This window comes from Camelus dromedarius, chromosome X (assembly GCF_036321535.1).
Source record: "Camelus dromedarius isolate mCamDro1 chromosome X, mCamDro1.pat, whole genome shotgun sequence".
Lineage (NCBI taxonomy): Eukaryota > Metazoa > Chordata > Mammalia > Artiodactyla > Camelidae > Camelus > Camelus dromedarius.
Window position 1 is genome coordinate 104,752,344 of NC_087472.1, and position 23,907 is coordinate 104,776,250.

General features: G+C 47.1%; 1 protein-coding gene and 1 long non-coding RNA gene across 11 annotated transcripts in view; one reads left to right on the forward strand and one right to left on the reverse strand.

The window, feature by feature from the left end:
- The window catches only part of GPM6B (glycoprotein M6B), a 144,837-nt gene that overhangs the window by 98,086 nt on the left and 22,844 nt on the right, over window positions 1-23,907 (forward strand). For 2 of the 5 annotated variants that reach the window (XM_031445929.2, XM_031445930.2), the window contains exon 2: window positions 6,663-6,782. The exons of the other annotated variants lie outside the window; for them this stretch is intronic. In XM_031445929.2, the coding sequence (XP_031301789.1) occupies window positions 6,663-6,782 (120 nt within the window). The remainder of the gene's footprint in view (window positions 1-6,662; window positions 6,783-23,907) is intronic. 5 annotated transcript variants of the gene reach the window in all.
- LOC135318490 (uncharacterized) overlaps window positions 11,390-23,907 on the reverse strand; it is a 31,792-nt gene continuing 19,274 nt past the window's right edge. For 4 of the 6 annotated variants that reach the window (XR_010379246.1, XR_010379244.1, XR_010379245.1 and 1 more), the window contains one exon: window positions 19,226-23,231. This is a non-coding gene — a long non-coding RNA (uncharacterized LOC135318490). Of the gene's footprint in view, window positions 11,867-15,791; window positions 23,499-23,907 lie in introns of those variants that run through there. The other 2 variants (XR_010379242.1, XR_010379247.1) reach the window with 2 other exon arrangements.

Genomic DNA, 23,907 nt, shown 5'->3' on the forward strand with positions numbered 1-23,907 from the left:
GAGACCCACTGACAGTCACTAAACAATAGTCATTCTCCCAGACAGAGGTACAGCTGTGTCTTACTTACGAATGTATAGGTTGAACGGTCTGAAATTGCTGACAGGCAACCATTTTACACCCACAGAAACGGCAATTTCACGTATTTCAGTGTGGCGACAAGCTCGGGAAGAGGCTGCTTGTTTTTGCAGGGAATGTCTTCTGTCCCCAGTACTTGAATATTTTATCCTAAACGGAACAATTTCATTTTTTAAAATAATCGCATTGTATAGTATGATACAATATGCATAACATTTGCCATTTGTAGACATTTTTAGATGCATAAATCAGTGGCATTCAATACATAGCACTTAGATTTTTAAAACCGGTAGCTTAGCTTAATCCCTGCATCAAACCTATCCCTCCCCAACAGCAACAACAGAAACCAGCAAAAAAAAAAAAAAAAAAAAAAAAAAAAAGCCCTGCCTTTTCTTATATGTGTATATTTTTAATTTACATCGATGACCAAATAGCAGTAAGAGAAGCTGTTGGGAATACTTATGAACCTGAGGAACTGAGGTAAAAGTTTACAGATGCATTTCCGTTATGATTAGAGACAGAGCTTGGGGGACACAGACATGTAAGAGCATTGTTGTGAGGAAGCCGACCATAGTTGTAGTAGTTTCCCCCTAAAATCGATGCTTAGTGTACACTTTTTATGAATAAGGTGTTTGCCATTGGCAGATAAATCACTTTGGTCTCCGCAAAAAAAAAAAAAAAGATACCTTTCGCTTTTCTCTCCCAAAGCAGGAAAGGGGCATAAAACCAATGTAAGTTCCTTACTATGTGATTGTGGTTCTCACCATCGTGGATTCGTGTGGAAGGCTACTATTTTTGATCAATTAAAGATTATTTAATACCAAGTCTACAGTCTGCCACTACATCCCTGACAGTCTGTATATGAAAACTCATTAATGATGGTTTTAGAGACAAAATTAGAAGCAAATGATCATTCCTGGAGAAACTTGAAAAATTCCCCAAATTGATAAACACTAGCTGTTTGTTAAGTAATTCAGAAATACCAAGTTTCCACAAGATGGTATCACATGTAAGTACACGACTGAGGAAGAGCAGGGCCAGGGAGTGGATTTGGATCACAGCAGCAGGGACTGTGATCGCTGTGTGACCCACCAGAGATGTTGATCTGGAGGGCAGTTTACCTCCTAAGCTTCACGTAGATGAGCATGTTCACATGCCAGCTACGCAAAGTCAGAGGTCTCGTGAGTGTCATCTTTGTGGTTTCCCCCGTTTGCTCGCCCATTGTCATTCAAGGCACACACAGCACACAGAGGTTTAAAACTGACCCTCCAGCATCATTGTGCGTGCTTGTCACACTAGTATTCCTTCAGGTTAAATTTTAAATTTTTAAAAATCAGTGTTTTCTTTGTTGAAATTAGCACCTAAAATTTTGACACAATTGGAGAATGTGTTATGTAATTCTTGAGCTGGTAGATCTGGGAGTTCCTCGCCCCCCTTTTTTTTTTTTTAAGCCTTTCAGCCAGGGATTTAATTTACTAAATTGAATCCTGTCCATTGTCAGTTCCCACAGAGCTCCTTAGGCACGTATATTTTCCTCGCTCTGTTCTCTCTTTCCCCCTTGTTTCCGTAGTCGGTGCTAGCAGCAGCACTTGTCTCTGAATCTGGAGTATGATGGCCCAGCGACTAGCACCCAATTGCTTGTGAATTAATAGCCTCAGATAATTATTATAGTGTTTACTTAGAATACAAATTAAACTTAGCTTTATAAACTGACCTCCACTTTTTTAGCCGGTGTCCCTTCCCAGGAATTTCGGCAGGACAAAGAAAGCAGTTTCTTTAAACTAAATCAGGGTGACTTTGTTCCTATTTTCAACAAAAAGAATCCAAGTCCTTTGAAAAAGAAGAAGAATGAAAGAAAGCAGATGTGGTTTTGAAATAGTCTCATAGCTTTTGTCCCGGAACACTCCTGGATGGTCCAAATTCACAGGAAGTATTTAGCAGTTATTGGGAATCTGTATAGAAAGCAAGCAGGTTTTCTCAGACGGATGTAAGGAATGCCAAATTATTACAAATGACGGTTTTTAAATCAGAAGCATTAAATTAAATCAGTGTTGAGGATTGAGTAAGCAGATGCAGTGTAATGGAATAAGTGGAGGAAATAAATAAGACAGAAGCCAAGAAACTAGATCACAGTACTCAACATTAGAGCGATGGAGAGTCACATTTCTGTTCATTGCTGTGGAGTAGTACTCGATGTCAATTCATTTGTGAAAACCAGAGCATCTGGAATTGCTGGGAGTGTGTAATCAAGGGACAGGAAAACAATTGAATCAGTTGCTTGATTGTATCAGGGAAAAAAAAGACTCCTAAGTGTCTGTTACGAAAATGATTTTTACTCCCTAGAGGAAACTGGAATCCACTGAACTAATTACGGTCCAGCTAGTTAGGCTCCTATAAATCATTGTGCAAATAGATTTCAGAATTCAAGGTATCAAATTAAATTTCTAACCACGTGAAAAGAAAAATGTGGAAAATCAGAAATAGTGTGTAATTTAAGATAAAGTATAGGGCAGAGTCGAAGCAAGAAATGAGTTAGAATTGTTGACCTGATTAAAAAAGGAGGACAGCCACTTAAATCTGTTTAATCAAAGAGGTCTAATTTCTTAAGTGTTGGGGTTTTTTGTTGTTGTTTGCTTGCTTTTTAGCAAAATATGGGTACTTTTGGCCACTTCCCTCTTTTTTTTTTTTTTTTTGTATTTTGTTTTGTTTAGGAAGAAAAGCATCCCCCTGGGGTGTATGACCTGTGTGCTCAAAACCCAGAGGGACACACAGTAAACATGTTATAATGTTCCTAGTGATGCAAGAATTATCTGCTGTTGAGATTTTTATTGATGTTCTCAAACTTGATTATATAAATATGGTACAGAGAAGGTTTTAGATGCAATTTTTTCCTGTAAGAATCTGCCAAGGAGGACATTTGAAGGGAAGGTGTCTGGGGACTAGGCTGTAGAGAATAGCGGGGCTGGCCAGATGGTGCTGGACATATGTGGTAGGTATGATACAGCTTGCTTTTATTTTTTTTTTTTAGAAAATTTAAACACAAGAAGATCTCAACGAGCCATTTGGCCCTTCTTATCCTTTTATATTATCATTTCCATTAGCATACTTTGAAAGACTTGGCCTTGCTATTTCTTTAGACAAAGAATTCTGACTCGTTTCTGGAAATGTAGATTTGCCCTCCGTGAAACTGAGTGGAAACCTTGAATGCAGATTGTCATAGAAAAAAATCGCATTTCCTGGCTGTTTGGAGGTACAGGTCAATTTACAGGGAACGATGTTAATATCATGACTTATCAGCCTTGCTGTATCTGAGGACATGTGAAGTGGCCAGGATCCCCATGATGTAAACTTCCCCTCACTGGGACTGGTGATAAATTGGATTCTTCCGAGACAGTCTCAGGTGTTTTCCTCCTTGGGGCCAGATGCACATCCATGTGAGATGGTTGACCAGGAAGAGGGATGGTTGTGGGACAGAAAGAAGGTGGCTTTTAAGAGAGGGAGGCTACCAGAGAAGGTATAGCTCAGCGATAGGATGCATACCTAGCATGCATGAGGTCCTGGGTTCAATCCCCAGCACCTCCATTAAATAAATAAATAACACCCCCCCCCCCAAAAAAAGAGAGGGCTGCTGTAATACCAGCTTTATCAATGGACTTGGTGGCTTATCCATTTGTTCGCTTGTTTATTCCTTTAGTAATCTTTCTCTTGCAAATGTCATCCTTCCCCTGTCCTCTCAGCCCACGCCATAGGAGCAGAAGGGGGCTACCTCATCTTAGGGACCATTCTGTGCAGTATAATCTTGGTTTTAGCAAGAAGTTTGCTGATTGGTGGCAGATGAAATAGCAGACGACGAGGCCCAAGGGGAGAATTTGGATAGTTTCTTCAGAGAACGTGTCATAAGAGAAAATACTTCCCTGTTCTGTAGGCTGATTCGATCAATAGCAGTAACTGTTCTCTATATTCAAGCCTTACTAGCTGTATTGATCTCAAGAGTCAGCACACATCATCTGTAAAGGGCTACAGAGCAAGGATGTAGGCTCCGTGGGCCACACAGGCTGTTCTAAGTGCTCACATCTACCGTTGTTGCATGAGGACAGCCATCGATAGTATATAAGCAAATGGGCGTGGCTGTGTTCCAATAAAACTTTACTTACAAAAACAAGTGGCCATCGTCGGCTGACCTCAGCTACATCCTGCAGTGTTGTTATAGTTTCTTTTAATATTGCAAATAATAGCTAAACATGGAGGATGACAGACACAGCTTTCAGAGACCTTGCCCAGTGAATATGGTCTTTCTAGGAAGCTCACTCGTTACCCTTAGTTGCTTCCGGTGATAATTTCCTAGATGGCAGAGAGCATCCCAGTCTGCAGTTCAGTTACTCAGCCTCGTCACTAAATGACATTTTCTGAGTAAATGGGGGCAAAGGGTGTAGACGGCATTATTTGATTTCTTTTCCTCAAGTCCCCATCGTTTGTGTCATACCCACCTTCGGTGACATCCACCTAGCCTAGGTGTCGTACCCACCCTCGGTGACAGCCATCAGCCACCACCGCTCAGCTCAGCCCCGGCCACAATTAGGGTCCGAGATGTCACAGTCTTCTGTGCTTCAAGGACACTGATGGGTCTCCTGCCCGTCTCTCCCTTCTCCTCTCTGAGGGGAACATTTGCAGGCCTCCCTCCGAAGGGCATCAGCCAGGGCCTTCCTGCGTGTGCACATTTTCCTTCTCCTTGACCGCTGCCCAGAATCGATGGTGCTCTACTGCACCATTCAGGCTGAGGCTTCTCCCTGCAATCGGGTGACTCCCTTTTAAGTGATGGGACCCTGTCCTTTTAAACAGACCGTATACTGTGCTCTTGGAAATTTTATAATTTTATATTTAGTGTCTTTATTTCAGTTTGGCTCAGAAATAGAAAATTTCATAGTCATGATTTTCCTTCCCTTTGGATCTCGAGATTTACTGTTGTCAAAGGGCCTTCCCGGAAGTACTGGAAAGCATCCATCCACTTGCTGTTCCCATCTCCACATCTGCGGGAGGAGGAGGAGTTTGATGCTGAATTAAGCGTCTCAGGCATGGCTGCCATGGTTTTCTCAGAAAACGCACTAGCGTTGGGCGGTCGGTGGTTTCTCATTGTCATTGCCAAGCAGCCTGTGCCTGACTGCCCGCATGTCTGGAGACATCCCTGCCCACGTGAGGAGATGAGGACGGAGAATGGATGAATCCTGTGCAGAGAGTCCCTGAGTCACTGTGCTGGGGGACCTGAAGGTCCCTTCCTTGAGCGGCAGGGCCCCCGGCTGCTCCCTTGCGTTCCAGCAGATAGTCCTTCAGCAGACATTGATTGGGTACCAACTGTGTGTTTTGTGCAGTTCTGTTCTTGTCCAGGCATCCTGCTTTTCCTCTTAAATGTCTTCCAAAGTCTTTAAATGTCTTTTAAATGTCTCTCAAAGACAGCTATACTTCGCCTCAAAGCCAAAAAGCTTTCCCTAAAACACCACGTAGAAGAGTCCGCCTCCGCTTCCCAAGCGGAGGTGCCCGGAGGCCGCTCAGGGCTTGTGGAGAGCGGGCTGGGGGTTCAGTGACGGCTGGCGAGGGTTCCAGTGTGCCTGGTCAGGGCATGTCCCTTTAGCCTCACAATGTGGTGGTTTGCCGTGTCCTCCTCCTCAGTGGTCTGAGGTGCCAAGTGGAGCATTGTAACCTCATCTTCTGATGGAATAATCACCCCTCCTCAATGTCAGAAGCATTCTGTTAATCCTTAAATATTTGAAGCACCCCAGAAGACATAGCCCTTTATTAGGTTTTATGGATTCTCAGATATAAACTGGCCACAGCGACCTGGCAAGCTGGGAGATGGCTTTCTCTCCAATCCCCTAGGAAGTAGGAAATTGAATCATATTAGCAGATAGGGAGGGACCCGAGTCCCCAGAAGGCCAGTTGTCACCAAGACCAGCAGCGTTTTCTCTGTAAAGACACTTGGGAGATCACTGGAAGAGTCTTTAATCCAGAACATTCTAGGCTCTGAAGTACCGAGCTTGAATAAGATGAAATGACAGAGAAGACCGCAGATGTCAGTGGGAAGACAGGAGTGCCACCCGTGAGTCAGCAGACCATGGGTTATTGGCCACGCTGTCAAGGCTGGAACCGGGCACTGTTACACAGTGAGCCTGTACTCACTCATGAAGTGAGCTACCTTCGCTCGTGTGGCTGCGATAACTATGTTGCTCTGTGGGTCTGAAAGTGAAGTCAACAGCAAGGGAAATACTAGTCTGAGAAGCCAGATTTTCATTACAAATAGTGTCTGCCCCAAATGAGCATTCTAAGGGGTGGGGGTCGGGAGATGGAGACAATGAGGAAAGAAAAAACGTTGGTGATGTGTGTAAACTGAAATTCAAAACCGGAGGAGCCTCCAACAGTCTCAGTTTGTCATGCGGAGTTGATCAGATGGTACTGAAAGGCTGCAATTCCATAGTGTATTTTGTAAACTCCGAATTTCCTTTAACTGTATATGGTAACGGAATAAATAAAAATGCTGATGTGGAATCTTTGCTGGAGATAGAGACACTGACTCTTTGCCACCTGAAATTGGCAGTGAACAGCAGAGCTGAAATGGAAATTGGCAGGTACCACTGGATGTACCCAGGCTCAAAGAACCACCAGTACCGTCCTGTGCCAACCCTGGGGGACAGGGCTGGCCCCTTGAGCAGTCCAGGTAAATACAGCCTCGGGGCGAATTCTCACAGCAAGCCCACTGTTCTCTTTCGTCTGGGTTGTACTAGTTCTTTCACTTTGCTGCTGTTTCCTGTTTTGCTTGATGCGTTGATTTGTTCCTAGGGGCGTGGGTGGAACTGACCCTTTGAAATTTTTTTCCTCATCTTTCTTTTTCTCTCTTCCTCTCCATTCCACCCCATCTTCCACCTCTTTCTTCTCCTTCCTCCCCGTCTCCTCACCCTCACCTCTTCTTCTCAAAGGGAGCAGCATACAATGAGATACGCCTTTGGGTCAAGTATGAAATTTCCAACGTCTGAGCCAGTCATGGCCGAGGGGTGGGGTCACACATGTCCCTCATGGGAGCAAGAACTGAGCCAGGACACTCGAGGAGCCTGGGCTCTGAGAGGACTGTGAATGTCCCCAAATGTCTTTCTGGCCACACGGTTCTGCACCACTCTGATGTAACATCAGTCATTGCCTCTGAGAAGGAAAAATCAGAGCCCATGAAATGAGGATCGGATACCTGTGTACTCGATCCTATCCGGTAGGTCCACTGGGTTCAGTTTCCAGTGTCCTTGCTCAGGAGGAACACTGGGTCTCTCAGAACGTCTAAGTGCTGAGTCTGGGTGAACTGAGCATCAGCTGATCTGGGGACCCGGAAGCGGAGGAAGCTGGGCCCCCTCTCTCCACGTTCCCAAAGTCCGTGCAAAGTAGCTTCCTTCTCAGCTGAATTAGCTAAAATTCAGTGGTTTCAAGGTAACGTAAAATGTGGATGTAAAGGGATGGTGTTGGCTCAGAGAAACACAAAGGGCTTCAAGTATTGCTATAATACTGTGTGAACCCGAGCATCGTTCCTCCCAAATATTTGCTTACTCTGGTTGCAATAAATCAGAAATAGAAATGACAGCATAGAACCTACAAGTCTAGGAAGAGCTTCGTGGGGTATAATGTAAGACACACACTGAATTACAGAGTTGTAACACCTGTGATTCATTTAATGCAATGTTTTTTTTAAACCGAAATTGTGGCTTCGGGTTAATTGAGGTGAGACCTGCCTTTGGATTTAGTTACGCCTTCCTCCACGTGACGTAGGGCTAGTAGGAGCCAACTCTGTGTGTGCCTGTGCAGTGCTCGACAGAAAAGGTGAGAAGGAAATGACATCAGACATTTGTTCTCTTGGATCCTTTAAAGAATGGAGGGTTCTGGAATCCTGATTTTTAAAAATTGCTGTTAGATGTGCTACATCCGTACAGTGGAATACTATGCAGCTAGAAAAGGGAGTGAATTACGTAGCAGTACGTGCCGCGACGCGGATGAATCTGAGACAGGATGCTGAGTGGAAGAAGCAGACATACGAGAGCAAATACTGTATGACTCCATTTATATTAAATTTCCAGAATTGTCAAATCCAAAGAGACAGAGAATGGATTCGTGTTTGCCAGAGGCTGGGGGACGAGGGGAATGGGGAGTGACTGGTGATGATTACAAGGGATCTTTTGTGGAGTGCTGGAAATGTTTTAAAATTAGATTGTGGTGCTGGTTACACAACTCTGAATGTACTCAAAGCCGTTGAATTGTACACTTAAAACAGGTGAATTTTACATGTACATGTATCTCAATGAAGTGGTTTTTAAAATGCCCACCCCAGCATAATTGTGCAGAATTCAATGGCAGAGAGAAGAGGGGGCAGGGAACGAACAGTGGCTGGTAACATGATAAGAAGGTCCCCAAGTTATCGGAAACTCCTGCTGGAGTTTTAAGTTACGCCTTCATTTTAAGAATGTGTTGGAAGACACTTGGCCAGTTGGAAATTGAGAGAAAAATTAAGCGTCTTTCCTGGATTGGGTGGTAAAGAGCAACCATTAGTATCTTATTAGGAGGAAAGCCCTCTATCAATTGCTCTTATTTTTTTTTTGTTGGCCTTTTAAAAAATTGAAGTACAATTGATGTACAATGTTCTGTTAGTTTCAGGTGTTTAGCAAAGTGATTCAGTTAGTTATACATATATATGTACACACACACGTCTATATTCTTTTTCAGATCCTTTGCCATTAGAGTTTATTACAAGATCTTTCAGTTGCTCTAGCCACTTGTTGAGCAGTCCCCAATAAGGCGATGGAACGAGCCTTCTCTCGTGCTGTTGACCCCGACAACCAAACACACCGGAAGGTGGGCATTGTCAGCAGCAGGGGCTGTTAAGACACATGCAAGGCTCCAGTTTCCTCCCTCAAACCTTTGGGACCACATTTGTTTCAGAATCCAGAAGAGTCTGAGTTTTTAAAGTGACATGGCACGCGTACCGCGTGCTACGCGATGTCACCAGCAAGGTCCGGGTGCTCCCCCCCAAATCCAACACGTTGATCTTTCTGGAGAGCTGGAGTCGGGTCGGCGATGCCTGCAAACAGGCTCTGGGCCGTTTAGGTCAGGTTTGGGCACCAGGGAGATTCAGAGCAGAATGGGTTTTGTTGCCAGAGGAGCTTGACCAACACAAAACAACACACACACACCCCTTAGTTTTCAGAGCTTTGGGAACTCTGGAGTGGTATGGTAAGAAATCGGGAGGACCTTAATAGTACCACGTTGCTGGTGATAATTCAGGTGAGCATTCCACGAACAAGCCAGTTCTTGCCTGAGGGGGAGAAACAAAATCCCTGGACTTGATTTATACCATCGTCTTCCCAAGTGCTGAAACAGTCTCCACCACCTATGGTAGTAGCTGTTTGTGTGCAGTGACCGAAATCATTGGGGAAAACGAGCGCCCGGGGCGCACGCACTGGGGCCGTCTGGCCTGGGGCTGGGCGGAGACCTCACGTAGGATGCTTTAAGGGGTACAGCGCGGGCCGCGGGGTGAGGGGCCCGAACCCCGCCGTGGTATCGCCGTCCCGGCTGCTTGGAGATGCTGCCGGCTCTTAAATCAATGCAGTCGCCATTCTGTTCTTAGATTCCAAACCAGATGATGTGAGGGGAAAAGATAGAGAACTCCATATGGCTTGTGTGTCTTTTTTTTTTTTTTTTTAATTGCAGAATTCTCACTTTCTTTCCAGTGGAGGAGCTGAAGTAAAGAGGTTTTGATACTGGCTGACTGGGAGTTCTTTCCCACAGGAAAGTGCTTGTCCCACCCGTGCGGGTTTTGCGGCGGAGACCACCTCGCCCCACCCCTCCATCCTGATTACTCTCCATTGGACAAGGCAAGGTGGTTCCAGTTTCCTGGTCTTGTTTTCCTTTACTGGTGTCACTTCTCAGTAGAATTGCATTTTTAGGACTTGGATAGTTAATCCTTCACCATGTGTTTCTTCTTTCTTCTCGTTTCATTTTGTGGCTTCCCTGACCAGGTAACATCCATATTTCCTCCAGGCCTACAGGGATGGGAGGCCAGAAGGGCAAGCCATGGGACGCTGCCTTGGGGACCGAGGCCTGAGATTATGGCACTAGTGCAAGAAGGAATGGTTAGGGCCACATCTGCCTTTGACAGAATATTGTGGGTGATGTGTAGGGAACACTTGAGCTCCTGTAGGCTGTTTCTCAGGCCTCAGGGTGTCGTCTGAGAGCACTGAGAACCCTTCTTCCAGGTGTGGTCTGTGGACCAGCAGAATCGGCATCATCTGCAGGCTTATTACAAATGCCGAGTCTCAGGCCCCACCCAGACCTGCTCACTCAGCACCTGCATTTGCCCAAGATTTCCACATGGTTCCTATGCACATTGCGGTTTGAAAAGTACTCACGTAGAGGAAGATCCAAGAGCAAGAAGGGAGAAGATGGGACAGAAGTGAAGAAGTGAATTTACCCTCAAAAGATCTGGAAATCTCTCTGTTGGGAAAAGATGGAGACTGGCGTAGGGGATGGGTCCTCCTCTCCCTGTCTGTTCGTGGAGAGGCATGTGTAAGAATGGCCAGTCAGTGATGCTCTGAGTCCTGGTTACTTTGAAAGGACAGTGACCTCTGATTCTCTTGGCTACTTGTCTGAAAGCGTCCCTCCTCTTACTCCTTTGTTTCAAATCTTGGTGAAGCAGAGTGGGGGAGGGGCAGCGAAAAGGGGACACATTTGTTTCCTTGTGGAAAGAGAAGCAGGAGAAAGTAGTTGATGGGAGCTGAGAGAAATTCTCAGATGTCCCTCGTCACCTTAGTGTAATCCAGTGACATGCAGGATGCTGTCGGTTAGCAGAGGTTATGAGCTCCTGGACCAAGAGTGACTGTGTAGACCCGGGGACATGTCCATGCGGCTTGGCAGTTGGTCTGCCAGCTCAGGACTCGGAGAACCCCCCCTTCAGCAGTCAGCAGGTCCCCCTCTGGCCACCTCCCAGATCCAAGTTGCTCTGATGCGTGGGTTAAGATGGCCAAAGGTCGTTCCAGCGGCCCAGAGACAGTGCCGTGCCACGCCGGGCTAGACCGGAGGGTGCGCGGAGGGCACGGGGAGCGCTGGCGTTTGGCCGGGGGCGTCGCAGGGAGGCCGTGTGTTGGGATTTGGCCGTGGCGCAGCACACGCTGCTGGGCCCCCCGAGCGTGCCCAGGCGTGAGCTGAGAAGCGGCCCCCTGAGGCCCCCCGCCTCCCTCCCTCCTGAGCCCTGCTCGGCTGAGCCTGGGGCTTCTCTCCCATGGGTCCGCTTTACAGAGTGACTCCCGTGGGCATGAGAGTCCCGGGAAGCGCCCTGGGTTTGTCACTGTCCTGTGTTACTGTGTCCTAACCTCAGATCGTCAGGCCACTAAGTTTGAGGTTTTTTCCTGAAAACACTTGAAACGTATTTCGAAGGGGGAACCCTGAATCTTCCTGTGTGCGCCACTGGGCTCCGTCACTGGCGGGTGTGGCTTGTTGCCAGTGGTCTCATGGTGCCATGTGGGCTCTCGGGCGAAGCGCCTCTTCCCCGGAGTCTGGTTGGAGAAACTTTCCAGGTTTACGCAGGTTGGGCCAGAAGCGCCCAGTCTGATGGCTTCCAGTTATTCAAGGGGTTTCAAGTGAAATGGAGGTGAATGGTGGACACAGCGCAGGTGTATTCCAGCTCAGGTCCACGCTGTAGCGTTTCTGAGTATCTTTTAGGGTTCTTCACAGCTTGTTTTCTGCTCTGGGTCAATTCTTTCATTTTCAGATCACCTGCAGTTTTTTACAAAAAAATGTACCATAAAGGGCAGGTGACTATTTTATAGCTTATTTACCCAAGACTATTATGTCAGCCACACACACACACACACACACACACACACACACATGCATGTATGTAATTTCCTATTTATGAATGTTCAGCTTTGTATCAGCGATACTGCTGGTATGTGATTAGCACTCAATTATGTGGCAGTGGCTGCGACTGTCTGGTACACAGAACTCCACTTGCCTTTTGGTCTTCTGTCTATTCCTCAGCTCAGAGTAGGCAAAGAAAGCAGATGGAAAGCAAATCAATCAGCAGCAAGTGTCGATCTGGAGCTTTCTATCAGTAGTGTCAGGTTTTAGGGACACCAACTTGGATGATTCGAAGAAGTGATTCACAGTCTTTTACAAATAGTGACATCTGGTCTTTGCTTCCTTTATGATACCCATGGTGCTATGTTTTTGATTAGAGTTAATTAAAAGTAATTTTATCTTGAACTCTTTTGCCACCCTTAGAGCTAACTGGAGACAGTGAAGCGGTTGAAGCTGTGACTTCAGCTGCTGAAGGCCAGAGTCTTCCTGCCTCCCCGGGCTGTGTCCTTTCAGGGGTCCCTGTTCACTTACAAATAGGTCATGTACACACCCCCGCCCCCCCCCCCCCCCACATGTTTCCATCTCTGTCCAAAGCTTATATAAAACAGCTTTTGTCCTATGAAACAGAAAGCTCTGGGTGTCAGAGTCACTTGGGTGGGACAAAGCTTTCTCTAGGATCGTCATGCTGGCATTTTATCTGGGCACTTCCGTGCACCGTGCTTTTACCCCAAGGAATAACTCTAGTGTGAAGTATCAGGCCGGTAGGAGAGGCAGTGGGATGAAAATGAGCCTTTCCATGGTCTTACGACAACCCTGTTGACATTCATGTGCTCACTCCCAGTGGTAATACATGGAGATGACAGACATTCCTGTGGGACCTTGGCTTAGACGAGACCGGACTGCTGATGCCAGCCACTGCGTTTTTTGTGAATAAAGTTTTATTAGAACCAACCATGCCCATTCATTTGCAGATTGTGACAGCTTTCCTGCCACAGGAGTAGAATTGAGTGGTTGCAACCAGATGCCTCACAAAGTCAAAAATAGTTGCTATCTGGCCCTTTCCAGAAACAAATTGCCAACCCCCAGCTTAGAGTAATTGTGTTCTTCGCACACGTTGCAAGTTCCAACTACTTATGGTAGGCAAGACCCAACCATTTTGCTAGTCACTCATTTTCCTGAGATCTTTTCCATCCAAGATCGCTCACCGTCTCTCCAGGCTCCAGAAGCCTTGCTCCCTGGAGGACCTGTTGTTCAGAGGCTTTGGACCACTAAGCTCGGCCCTTCTTCAGAGGGTCCCTTGGCCTCTTTCAGATTCTTCTGGGAGTGTTGCCGTAATAAGCTGCGTCCTGTGCAATGGATGCCACAGCGCTGTCTTCATCTGTTATTCCACTCAGTGTACTTGAGCTGAAGTTGTATTTTCTGTGATACGTAGATCATTTATGTTTTCGTAAGTGTAACATTGCGGGTCCCTTTCTTTAAGTGATTTTTCAAAGTATGAGCCTCTGATGTCTGGAACCAGAATCACCGAGGGTGCTGGTTAAACATTCAGATTCCCAGGCCCCCCTTTGGGATGGGTCCCAGGAATTTTGTGTGTGTTAATAATCTTCCCAGACAATTCAGAGCCACACCAAAGTGTGACACCCCCCCCCCCCGCCGCTCTATACATGGCAGGTCATAACAATGCCTGACAAAAAAGCTTCTCATTATAACGTCTTTGGTAAAGTATCATTTCAGTGCAAAATACCTTTCTGAAGAGCAGCATAAAGTTGCGATTCAAAGGCAATTTGCATACATATTTACTATCAAGATGCCAAAAGCCAAACTGCAGCATCCTTGGCAGACAGTGAATTTGAAGCAAACTCCCCTCAATGTTTTAATATTGTCATTGCATCTTTGTATATATTTTTTTAAAAGGCAAAAATATTCTATTATAGAGCTGCAGGCAAACACCAGAGCTGTAGCTGTATGTTAGTTACCTATTTTTACATAACAAATTAATCTGAAACTTAGTGGCCAGGAACAAGAACATGCATTATCTCAGTTCCCATAGGTCGAGCGTGTGGGCTCTGCAGAGCTGTCTGTCTGTGGGCCTCCAGCAAGGCTGCAGTTGTTGGCAGGACGCGTGTCGTCGAAGACTGTGGTACCTCAGTTCCTCACTAGCTGTCGTCCCACACCCTCCCTTGATTCTTCGCCGTATGGGCTTTCCCGTATCTCCCTCATGACATGGCAGCTGGCTTCATCAGAGAAGGCAAGTGATGGGTCAGAGAGTGTGTCAGCAGAAGAGAGGGCGCTGGGAAGACAGAAGACGGCCCTGCGAAGCCGAACCAGGGCAGCTAGTCACTGGGTTCAGCCCACACTCAGGGAGGGAGTCACACAAGGGTAGGGATGTCGCGAGCTGGGGGTCGGCACAAATGCAGCGTTTGCTCCCTTAGAGCACGGTCTTCTCTCCTTAATGACAGCAGCCCATTCACTTTCCTGTCACCAAGTAGAGGGGCGCCCACAGGTTCCGTAGCCACAGCGTACATTCCCCTCAGCCCACCCAGGCTGATGTGGCTCCTGCCTTTTGCCATCAGTCCTTAGTTCCCAGAGCGGATTTGCAACCTTTTAATATTCCTAGCATCTTTTATAGAAATCAAACTTAAGAAGCGGGTTTTTGGGTTTGTTTTTTTTTACTTTTTTGAGGTGTAATTGACATGCATAAACTGCACATGTTTTACGTGGCCTGTTTGAGAAGTTTTGACGTAGCATGTGCCCGTGAACCCAGCACCGCCAGCAAGACGGCATGTGCATCCATCTCAGAGTTTCCCGGGAGCCCTTTGTAAGCCCTCCCTGTCCAAGCAACCACTGATTAGCTTTCTGTCTCTCTTGGTTAGTTGACATTTTCTGGAACGACCCTTACGAAGATTTGTTCACATTTATTCTCTCGTCTTTTCTGGCCAAGCCATTGCTATGAAATGTTGTGTGATGCTGACTGCCTCATGGCTCCAAGCTTGGGCTGATTTTTACCCTTCCTGCCTCCATTGACTACGCCCTGCACCCTTCAAATAAAACTCAAAAAGACCCATTCAGCTACCACCTACAGTGGCAGAGTTGAGTTTGCACCCACTCCAACCCAGCCTACACGCTAGCACCGGATTAGGCTTTTAAAAGCATGCCTCAGATCGTGTCACTCACCTGCTCACAAACCTCGCCTCTCTCCCCCTCCCTCCCCGGTATCTGAAAAGTGAAGTGCATGGGGCTTCAGGCTGGCTTGGAGGCCTCCCTACAGGAGGGCCCCACCTGCCTCTCCAGCCTCTGTCCTGACGCTTTCCATGTGCCCATGATAAACGCAGCCACACCCCGAACTCTCCCCACGTGCCCGTCACCACATTGGTCCCGCCCTCATGTTTGTCTGTCCTAACCATGGGACCCGTCTGTTCTAGGTTGTCTCCACTGCTGTCACCCACACACACCCTTTCCTTATCTCCCCATGCTAAACCAAGGACATCGGTCCCTCCCTCAGTCTCCATGTCCCTGAGTCACCTCTCTATTCTGCTTTAACGATTTCTGGTTGGTTTGTGTCCCTCGCCCCATGCCCCAGTATCAATAAATACTGGGAGGGGGAAGCAAACCCCTGCGGCCCCCAGCACAGCGCCTGGCACATAGCAGCAATGTACTGGACACTCACTGAGTTCAGTGGGACCCAGGAACGCACAGACACTGTCACCCAGATGCCCAAGGAGGTTGAGTGCTGCTGAAGCGTAACATTGCAGGGAGGTCTCAAATTCCCCGAACGCCCTACCGATCCACGGGCTCTTAAAACCTCTGTCGTTGGGATTTAGAGCCAAGTTCCCCTACTCACCCTCGGTGTCCCTGGTTCCTTGCACTCCACTTCAGCAGGCTAAGAGCATGCAGGTGGTCCTTAGGAAGAGCAAAGCCAGTTCCCACGAAAGCTGAAGGAAGAGACTAACAAACAAAGCGGCCGGTTCTTCGCTTTGTGTATTTCACCATGTGCGCGTACCTTTACTTTGACGTAGTTGCTTCTCTTCTCCTGCCCAGGCCGTACTGCACATGTGAGAGGCTAATCTATTTTAAAGTGTTCACCGTGTGCCCCAGGAATGAGAATTTTTCACTTAAGATTTTAGGACAAATTTTTAAAAGGATCTGCTGGAAAGTGATCGATTCCCTTTATATTATTAAAAATAGTTTGAAGAATAGTTTCTGCATTCTTAGCATTATATAGTTGGACTTTTACGTCCAGAACTGTAAGAAGGTCAAGAGAGAACTGAGAAGCAACTTATCTACGTTTCAGTGATTTCTCACTCAGCTCTTTTACACAGAGCCGCTCCCCCCTCTGATTCCATGATCCCGCCTTAGTGTGTTGCGCCAGTGGTTTACAGACTTGGGGGTGGCAGGTCCCTTTACTCTCTTACAAATAATTGAAGACCCCAGAAAGCTTTTGCTCATGTGGTTTACATGTGTATTTTTGTATTAGAAATTATAATTGAGAAATTTATTGTAAGTACTAAATTTATTTAATTAAACTAATAATAAACCCATTACATGTTAACATAATTAATGTTTAGGAAAAGATAACTAATTTCCCAAAGAAAATAAAACAAGTGAGAAGAATACTTCTGCTTTACATTTCTGCCACTCTCCTTAGTATCTGGCTTCATATGTGACAGCTAGATTTTTTTTAAAAAATTGAAGTATAGTTAACTTACGGTGTTGGCTTAGTTGCAGGTGTGCAGCAAAGTTAGTCAGTTAGTTATACATAGATATACATCTATTGTTTTTCAGAGTCTTTTTCCATTATAGGTTATTAGAAGCTCTTGAATATAGTTCCCTGTGCTCTACAGTAGGTCCTTGTCGTTTATCTATTTTGCATACAGTAGTGTGTATCTGTTAATCCCAGACTCCTAATTTATCCCTCTCTCCCTCCCTTTTCCCCTTTGGTAACCATAGTTTGTGTTCTATGTCTGGTTTATCAATAAAAGTTCATTTGTATCATTTTTTAAAGATTCCACATATAAGTGATACCATGTATTTGTCTTTCTCTGTCTGACTTACTTCACTTAGTTTGATCATCTCTAGGTCCATCCATGTTGCTGCAAATGGCATTATTTTATTCTTTTTATGGCTGAGTAGTATTCCATTGTATAGCATATGTTGTATACCACGTGTTCTTTATCCATTTATGACAGCTGGATTCGTGCATTCAAAGGCATCTTGGGGTATCTAGTTTTAGGTAAAGTGTATGAAACAAACTGCATCTTTCACAGATATGCGGCTGAAGAGAGAAGAGTTTTAATGGCCGTTTCATGTGTTTGTGGAACTCTTCCTTGATAATACCCCGAAATCCAGCAAGTGGTAGTGTTTTAAAGATCATTTATAATGTGGAATCTGAAATCATATCTACGAACTTTTTGTATTCTGTTCCAGTAAAATCTGTTGCTCTCTTTTGCACTCTGATTGGCAGTGTATTCCAGAATGATTCTGTAACATCACATGTCGGTCATTTGGAAAATAGAGGTTCTCTGAGTTGTGCACATCTTCCAGGCATTGACACATTTCATTATACCATATTCAGAAAGACGCAGGCATTAATGTCACCACCAGTTTCATCAAGAAGTCTTGTCAGTCCTGGGAAGCTGGAACTTTCACTATGAATCACAGGTGAAAGTTTTCGAAAATTGATTGGCAACAGATACTATGAGTGAGTTGTTTTCTTTGAAGGGACAAGCTCATTTAGATCATTTTTGAAAACCATTTTGCCATGTGCCCAAGCCTACCTGGTGTGTGTGTATGTGTGTATGTATGTGTGTGTGGGTGTATATAGAACACGTCAAGTACAGCATCGTAGTTCAGCATCTGCATATCCGTTAGGGTGATCACTACCACGTGTCTAGTTGTCATCCATCACCAGACAGTTGACCCCTCTGACCCATTTCACACAACCCCCAGTCCCCTTCCCTTCTGGTAACTACTCTGTTCTCTGTATCTATGAGGTGTTGTTTTCATATTGCACATGTGAGTGAAATCATATGGCATTTGTCTTTCTCTGACTTATCTCACTTGGCATAATGCTCTCAAGGTCCATCTGTCTTGTTGCAAATGGCAGGAATTCATTCTTTTTTATAGCTGAGTAGTATTTCATTGTGTGTGTGTATGTATATGTATGTACATCATGTCTTCTTTATCTGTTCATCCATCAGTAGGCACTGAGGTTGTTGCTGTGTCTTGGCAATTATAAATAATGGTGCAGTGGACATAGAGGTGTGGGTATCTTTACAAATTAGTATGGTGATTCCTCAAAAAATTAAGAATAGAATTACCAATAAGACCAAAGCTATTTTACTTCTGGGTGTTTATCCAAAGAAAGAACATACAAACACCGTTTTCCGCAGTGGCTGTATCAGTTAAGAAAGTGCACAAGGGTTCCCTTTGCTCCACATCCTTGCCTACGCTCATTATTTGTTGCCTTTTGGATAATAGCCATTCTAACAGGCGTGAGGTGGCCTCTCCTTGTGGTGTTGATTTGCATTTCTGTGATGATTGGTGATGCTGAACATCTTTTCATGTGCCTGTTGGCCTTTATGTCTTCTTCCCAAGTCTTAATAACAACTATAGCTTGTTAGTCATTCTTTAAAAAAAAAAAAAAAAAAAAAAGGTTGTTCCACCAAAAAAGAAAAACTGGTGCTAGTTCAGCTTGTAACTCAATGACACAAGAACCCTTCGGCGTGCTGTGGTAGGCACCCGAAATGCTGTAGGCATCCTTCCCGTTTCATCACACAGAGTTTCCAAAAGGTGTGTACTCAGGGCTTCCGCTTCATTCAAGGTAATTTTGTACTGCGTCGAGGAGAGTTTTAAGTGAAGCTGTCTGTTATTTATGTACTTTTGGCCGGGAGTGCGTGGTGCCGCTGCCTGATTCGCGCTGAGCCATCGGCAGGTTTACGCTGCAAACGTCAACACCGAATGAAAGTCAGTAACATCTGGCGCTGTGACCAAGGCAGTTTGGGCCTCGCAGAACTCCTGATAGAGCCGCAGGGTCTCTCAGGGCTGCACAGATTCCCCCCTTGGAGAGCCTCTGTTCTCTGCCTAAATGGAATCTGCCTTTTGATGGGATCCCCAGGGAACATACATGCACCTTAAAGTTGGGGAACCAGTTTCTCTTTAATGGAGGCCGCAGACTTTTCCTGTAAAAGACCAGATGGTAAATATTTGGCAACTACGCACCGCTGCCTTTGCAACTTGAAAATAGCCACACTCAGTACATGAAGGAGTGAGGTCGGCTATGTTCCAAAAAAACTTTATTTCTGTTTGTATAGCAAAGGAAACCATGACAGCAGCAAAGAAAACCTTATTTATGGACACAGAGATTTGAATTCCATATACGTATATCACAAAGGAAGTCTTCTTTGAGGTCTGTTTTTGTAGATCATTTAGAAACGTACAGAAGCATTCTTGGGTCGCAGGCCAGGTGGAGGGCTGTTTGGCTCATGGACCAGTTTGCTGACGCCTGCACTGTTCGCCAACGTGGGTGCTCATTACAGTCAGTCACCTAGGGGGCTTCTGTTTTTCAGCCAAACCTCTAATGCCCGAGTCCCACCCCCAAGAAATGCTGATTTAATGGGTCTGTGGTGAAGTCTGGGCATCAGGGTTTTCAAATGTGCTCCAGGCAATTCTCTTCTGCAGCAAAGTTGGAGAACTTTTGCTCTGTAATATTTTGTAAACAAAGTCAGATTTTTTTTAAAGCTTTTTTTTTTTAATTGTGGGATTTGGCTGTAACAGTGGTGTCTCAGAACAGGATGGCACATGGTAGCCTTGGAAGGGGGCCCCTCACCCTTGACAGCATGCGTTCCCCGCCATCTTTGTGGGGTGGGGGCTGTCCTGTCCACTGGGGGGTTGTTTAGCAGCATCTTTCGCTTCTGTGCGCTACATGCCAGTAACGCCCGCCCAGTTGCGATGACTGATAATGTCTCCACATGTTCCCTGCAGGGCAAGATCGTCCCCAGTTGAAAACCGCTGATCTGAGCATTATTGAGCGTGTGTGCGAGCGCGTGTGCTCTTGACAGCTGGGTTGTGAGTGACTGTCCTGCACAGTGTAGGATGTTGAACAGTATCCCTGGCCTCCACGCACTAGAGCCGGGAGCACCCCCCACAACTAAAAGTGTCTCCAGACATTGCCCAGTGTCCCCTAGGGGGGCACAGTCACCCCCTGTTGAGAAGTGCTGCGGAAGCCGTCTCCGAAGCAGAGGCGTCTCGGCTGACATCCAGTTCTATTTCTTTTAAGGAGGATGCGCTCCACCTCCATTTGCCTGTTGCTGATTGTTTGAAAGTTGCCGACCTTGGTTATTTCTCCTTTTCTGTTTCATTTTGTGGATCATTAGGAATCAGCAAAGTAACAAGGAGGGCCTTGCGTACAGGGGTGTGTGGGTCGGTGTGTGTGTGTGTGTGTGTGTGTGTGTGAGCGCGAGCGAGCGAGCGAGCGAGAGGGAGAGACATTCATTCCCTGGGGAAGAATTCGAGCCCTTGTGGCTGCTGGCTGGGCCCTTCTTCTGAGACAGCTTTAAATCTGCAGCCAGGATCACAGACAACTTGGGGCAAATCACTGGGCCGTTATGAACTCAGAGCCATGGCAACGGCCATCCGCAAGCCTGAGGACAAAACATGTTTTATTCTGTCGTTCTGCACAAAAGGTTCTAGAGATGCTGGAGACAAAATGGCCATTGAGAGCGAGAGGCACTGATGCGCATTTTTCTCTCCCTACTGTGTGGTGTATTTTTAAACTGTCTTCGGCAAAGGCACACTGGAGTTTTTGTGTGAATCAAAAGTGAAAATTCTCTGTAGCCACAGAGCCTGGCTTCAGGAGGGCTGAAGACACTGACTTGACAGCGTGTGGAGGGGGCGTGGTGGTGAGAGGTATTGAGAATCAGGAGTAAAATACACTAGAAAGCTGAGCACTGAGGTTTGGTGGTTCTTTTTGGTTAGTTCAGTCATCCAAAAAATACTTTCCTTGCCTTTTCTGTCTGGTTCCCGTTACCCAGTGTCGTCATAACTGGTTTGAAGCTTGGGAAAAGTCAGTCTGTGGATTTACGGGAGCGCCCAAGGGAAGCGTTCACCTTCCTTAAGCGGCATCAACTTTTAACGTCTGGTGCCGTGTTGATGCTTAGTACCACATCCCTGTGCAGAAGCATCAGCCTGGCCTGTGACTTCTCATGCTGGGGACAGTCTGAAGCGCAGATCCAGGCCGTCTGTCTGTATGAGGAGGGGGTTACAGGTCTGTTTCCTCAGACCCTATCTATGGTATTGCACTAAAGCATCTTTGATGTGAAACATTCTGAGGTTCACAGTGCTTGCTTGTCTTAGAGAAAAAAAAAAACAAAAAACACAACACACTCTACTTGCTGTCTTTTCAAGACAGCTGAACAGCTTTGGAACATTTTGTTTTTCTTTGTTGCCGCCCCTGGAACTTGCCTTGTGATTTGCAAGTGGCGAGACTAACGGCCAAGCCCAGCGGGCTGCTTCTTAAGGGGAAAACACCAAACAGGGGTGAACGCAAAAACAGGCCCTTCCTATGGACTCAGGACGCCACACCTGAGCGTGGGAAGCTGGGGCTCGGGGCTAGAGATAGGCCTCTCAGACTCGTCTGTGCGCCCCTGGGGGGCTTGTTAAGGTGCAGATGCGGAGTCCGCTAGTCTGGGACGCGGCCCAAAGTGCTGCGTGTCTCCCAAGCTCGTGCTGCTTGTCCAAGGACCGTACTTTGCAAAGCAGAGGGTCTGAAGCACTTTGACCTGATCAGTGATGCACTCATGCATGCTTGACCGCAGGAAGTTTTCATGGCTGTCCAGGAGGGGCTGACGGCACCCAACACCGGCACTCCCGACCTGCGGAGCCGTATAGCCACTCGCCTACCAGAAACCCTCCCTTCAGCCGGCCTCCGGTCACCTGAAAGTCAGCTCAGCGTCTTTGTCCTCACAGCCTCGCCCTCTGGGGTCAACCGCAGCTCAGGGAACACCACAGCACCCGCGGGGTCTAGGTGCAGAAAGTGAGGAGTCGTCCGTGGTACTCAGGAACGCGCTCTCTGACCCGTCACTGTCGTCTTCTTCCGCTGCCTCGGCCCCGGTCCAAGCACCTGCCCGCTTTTCCTGAGCTATCGCGGCGAGCGCCTCCTCGCCTGCACATGCACTTTGTGCCCGTCACGCCGGCCAGGGGGATCTCGGACAACCCCAGTCTCTTCCTCGTGGTTAACGGCGCTCCGTGGCCTCACAGGATCCAGAGGATGAAGTCCAGACTCCTTCGGGCGGCCTGGAAAGCCCTGGGTGGGTCTGGCTCCGCTAGACCCTTCCTGGCCCCGCCCGCACTGAGCCCGCTCTCTGTTCGGGCTGCTTCCGAGCCCGGGAGAGCGCCCTCCTCTTTCCACCACGGAGCGTCTGTTCCTGTTCCTGCGTCCTGGACCACCCTCTCTAACCGTGTCTGATGACCTCAGACTCAGCCTTCGTATCTAAGGGGTGGAACCCGTCCCCGGTTCCCCTCCGGAAGCCTCAGTCAGTTCCCGTGCTTTGCTCCTCTAGCTCTTCTGAGCTCAGGACCACCTGGCTAATGTCTGTCTCCCCAGAGACGGGAAACGCCATCAGAGTGTAGACCACGCCTATGCTAGCGTGCCGTTGAGTCCCCGGCGTCCAGCCCGGTGCTGGGGGCATCAAAGACACTTCGATGAGCATGGAATGTTCACTGATTGATTGAATGAAATGGAATAACCGAATGGACGGACAGCTACTCCCTCCCTCCGCCTGCTGTCCTCACCCGTATCCGTTACCCTGCTGAATGGACAGCCGCAATGAAACACAGCCTTTAGGAGACCTCAGGACCCGAGCGGATGGTCCCAGCAAGGTTGTGGGGAAGAGCTGCTCTTGGCCAGGGGAGCTGAGCTGCGCCTTCAGAGGACCCTGTGCCAGCCGCGTCTTCAGAATGAGTTATGGGTCACTGGGTGTGGATTCTTTGGTTCTGTTGAGAATTACTGTAACAACTGCCTCACTAGCCATGGGTGGGTCTTCACAGCCCGATGCCTGGTATCTGGAAGGCCATCGTTTCGTAGGTATTGTTCAGCTTCTTCTTGTTTCAGGCAGGAGGATAAATTAGGTCCCTGATACTCCATCTTGGCCAGAAGCCAGGAATTGTTTCGTGGAGATAGGTTTTCATTGTCGCGGAATTTGCCTGGTGATCAAAGAAAGAAGATGGAACGGCCGCAGTGAGGAGCCGGCGTGATTCTTTAGGACAGTGGTTCTCAGATTTGCACCTACATGAGAATCATTCAGAAGGCTTGTGAAAACAGATGACTGGTCTACCCCCCGACCCCGACTTTCTGATTCAGTCCTTCCGGGGTGGGACCCAAGAATTTGCACGTTTAATACATTCATAGGTGACGCTGATGCAGCTGGTCCTCGGACCGCACTCTGAATAGCAGGGTTTCCAGATCTGGGTCTGCACACTTTCTCTGTACAAGGGTAACCATTTCAGGCTTTGTAAGCCACATGCTGTCTGTGACAGCGACTCAACTCTGCCACTGTGGGACAGAAATAGGCAGAGACGATTTGTAAATGAGTGGGGTAAACCGTGCTGCAAGAAAACTATCCCCCGGGCTAGGATAACTTTTGGAGCGTTGACTGTGCGATGGGGCCTGCAGTGGCTGACGGCTACCCCGTCCCCGAGTGCAGGGCAGGCCTTTCCCTCTAGCACATGGTAGTCCCCTGATGCAGCGTGATGATCGCTGTAGTCAGGATGATGTGCTAGGCAGGGCAATGTCTGCTTTTCTAGGCTGTATTTCTACCCAACATTGTGAAGTAGAACTAAGGCTACTGTGCACACCCAAAGGTGTTAGATCCCCTACGGACTCCTCTCACACGAATGCACCCAGGACTGGGTCCGTAATTTGCAGGCTCAGTGCAAAAGTGAAAAATCAGACACCCTTCTTC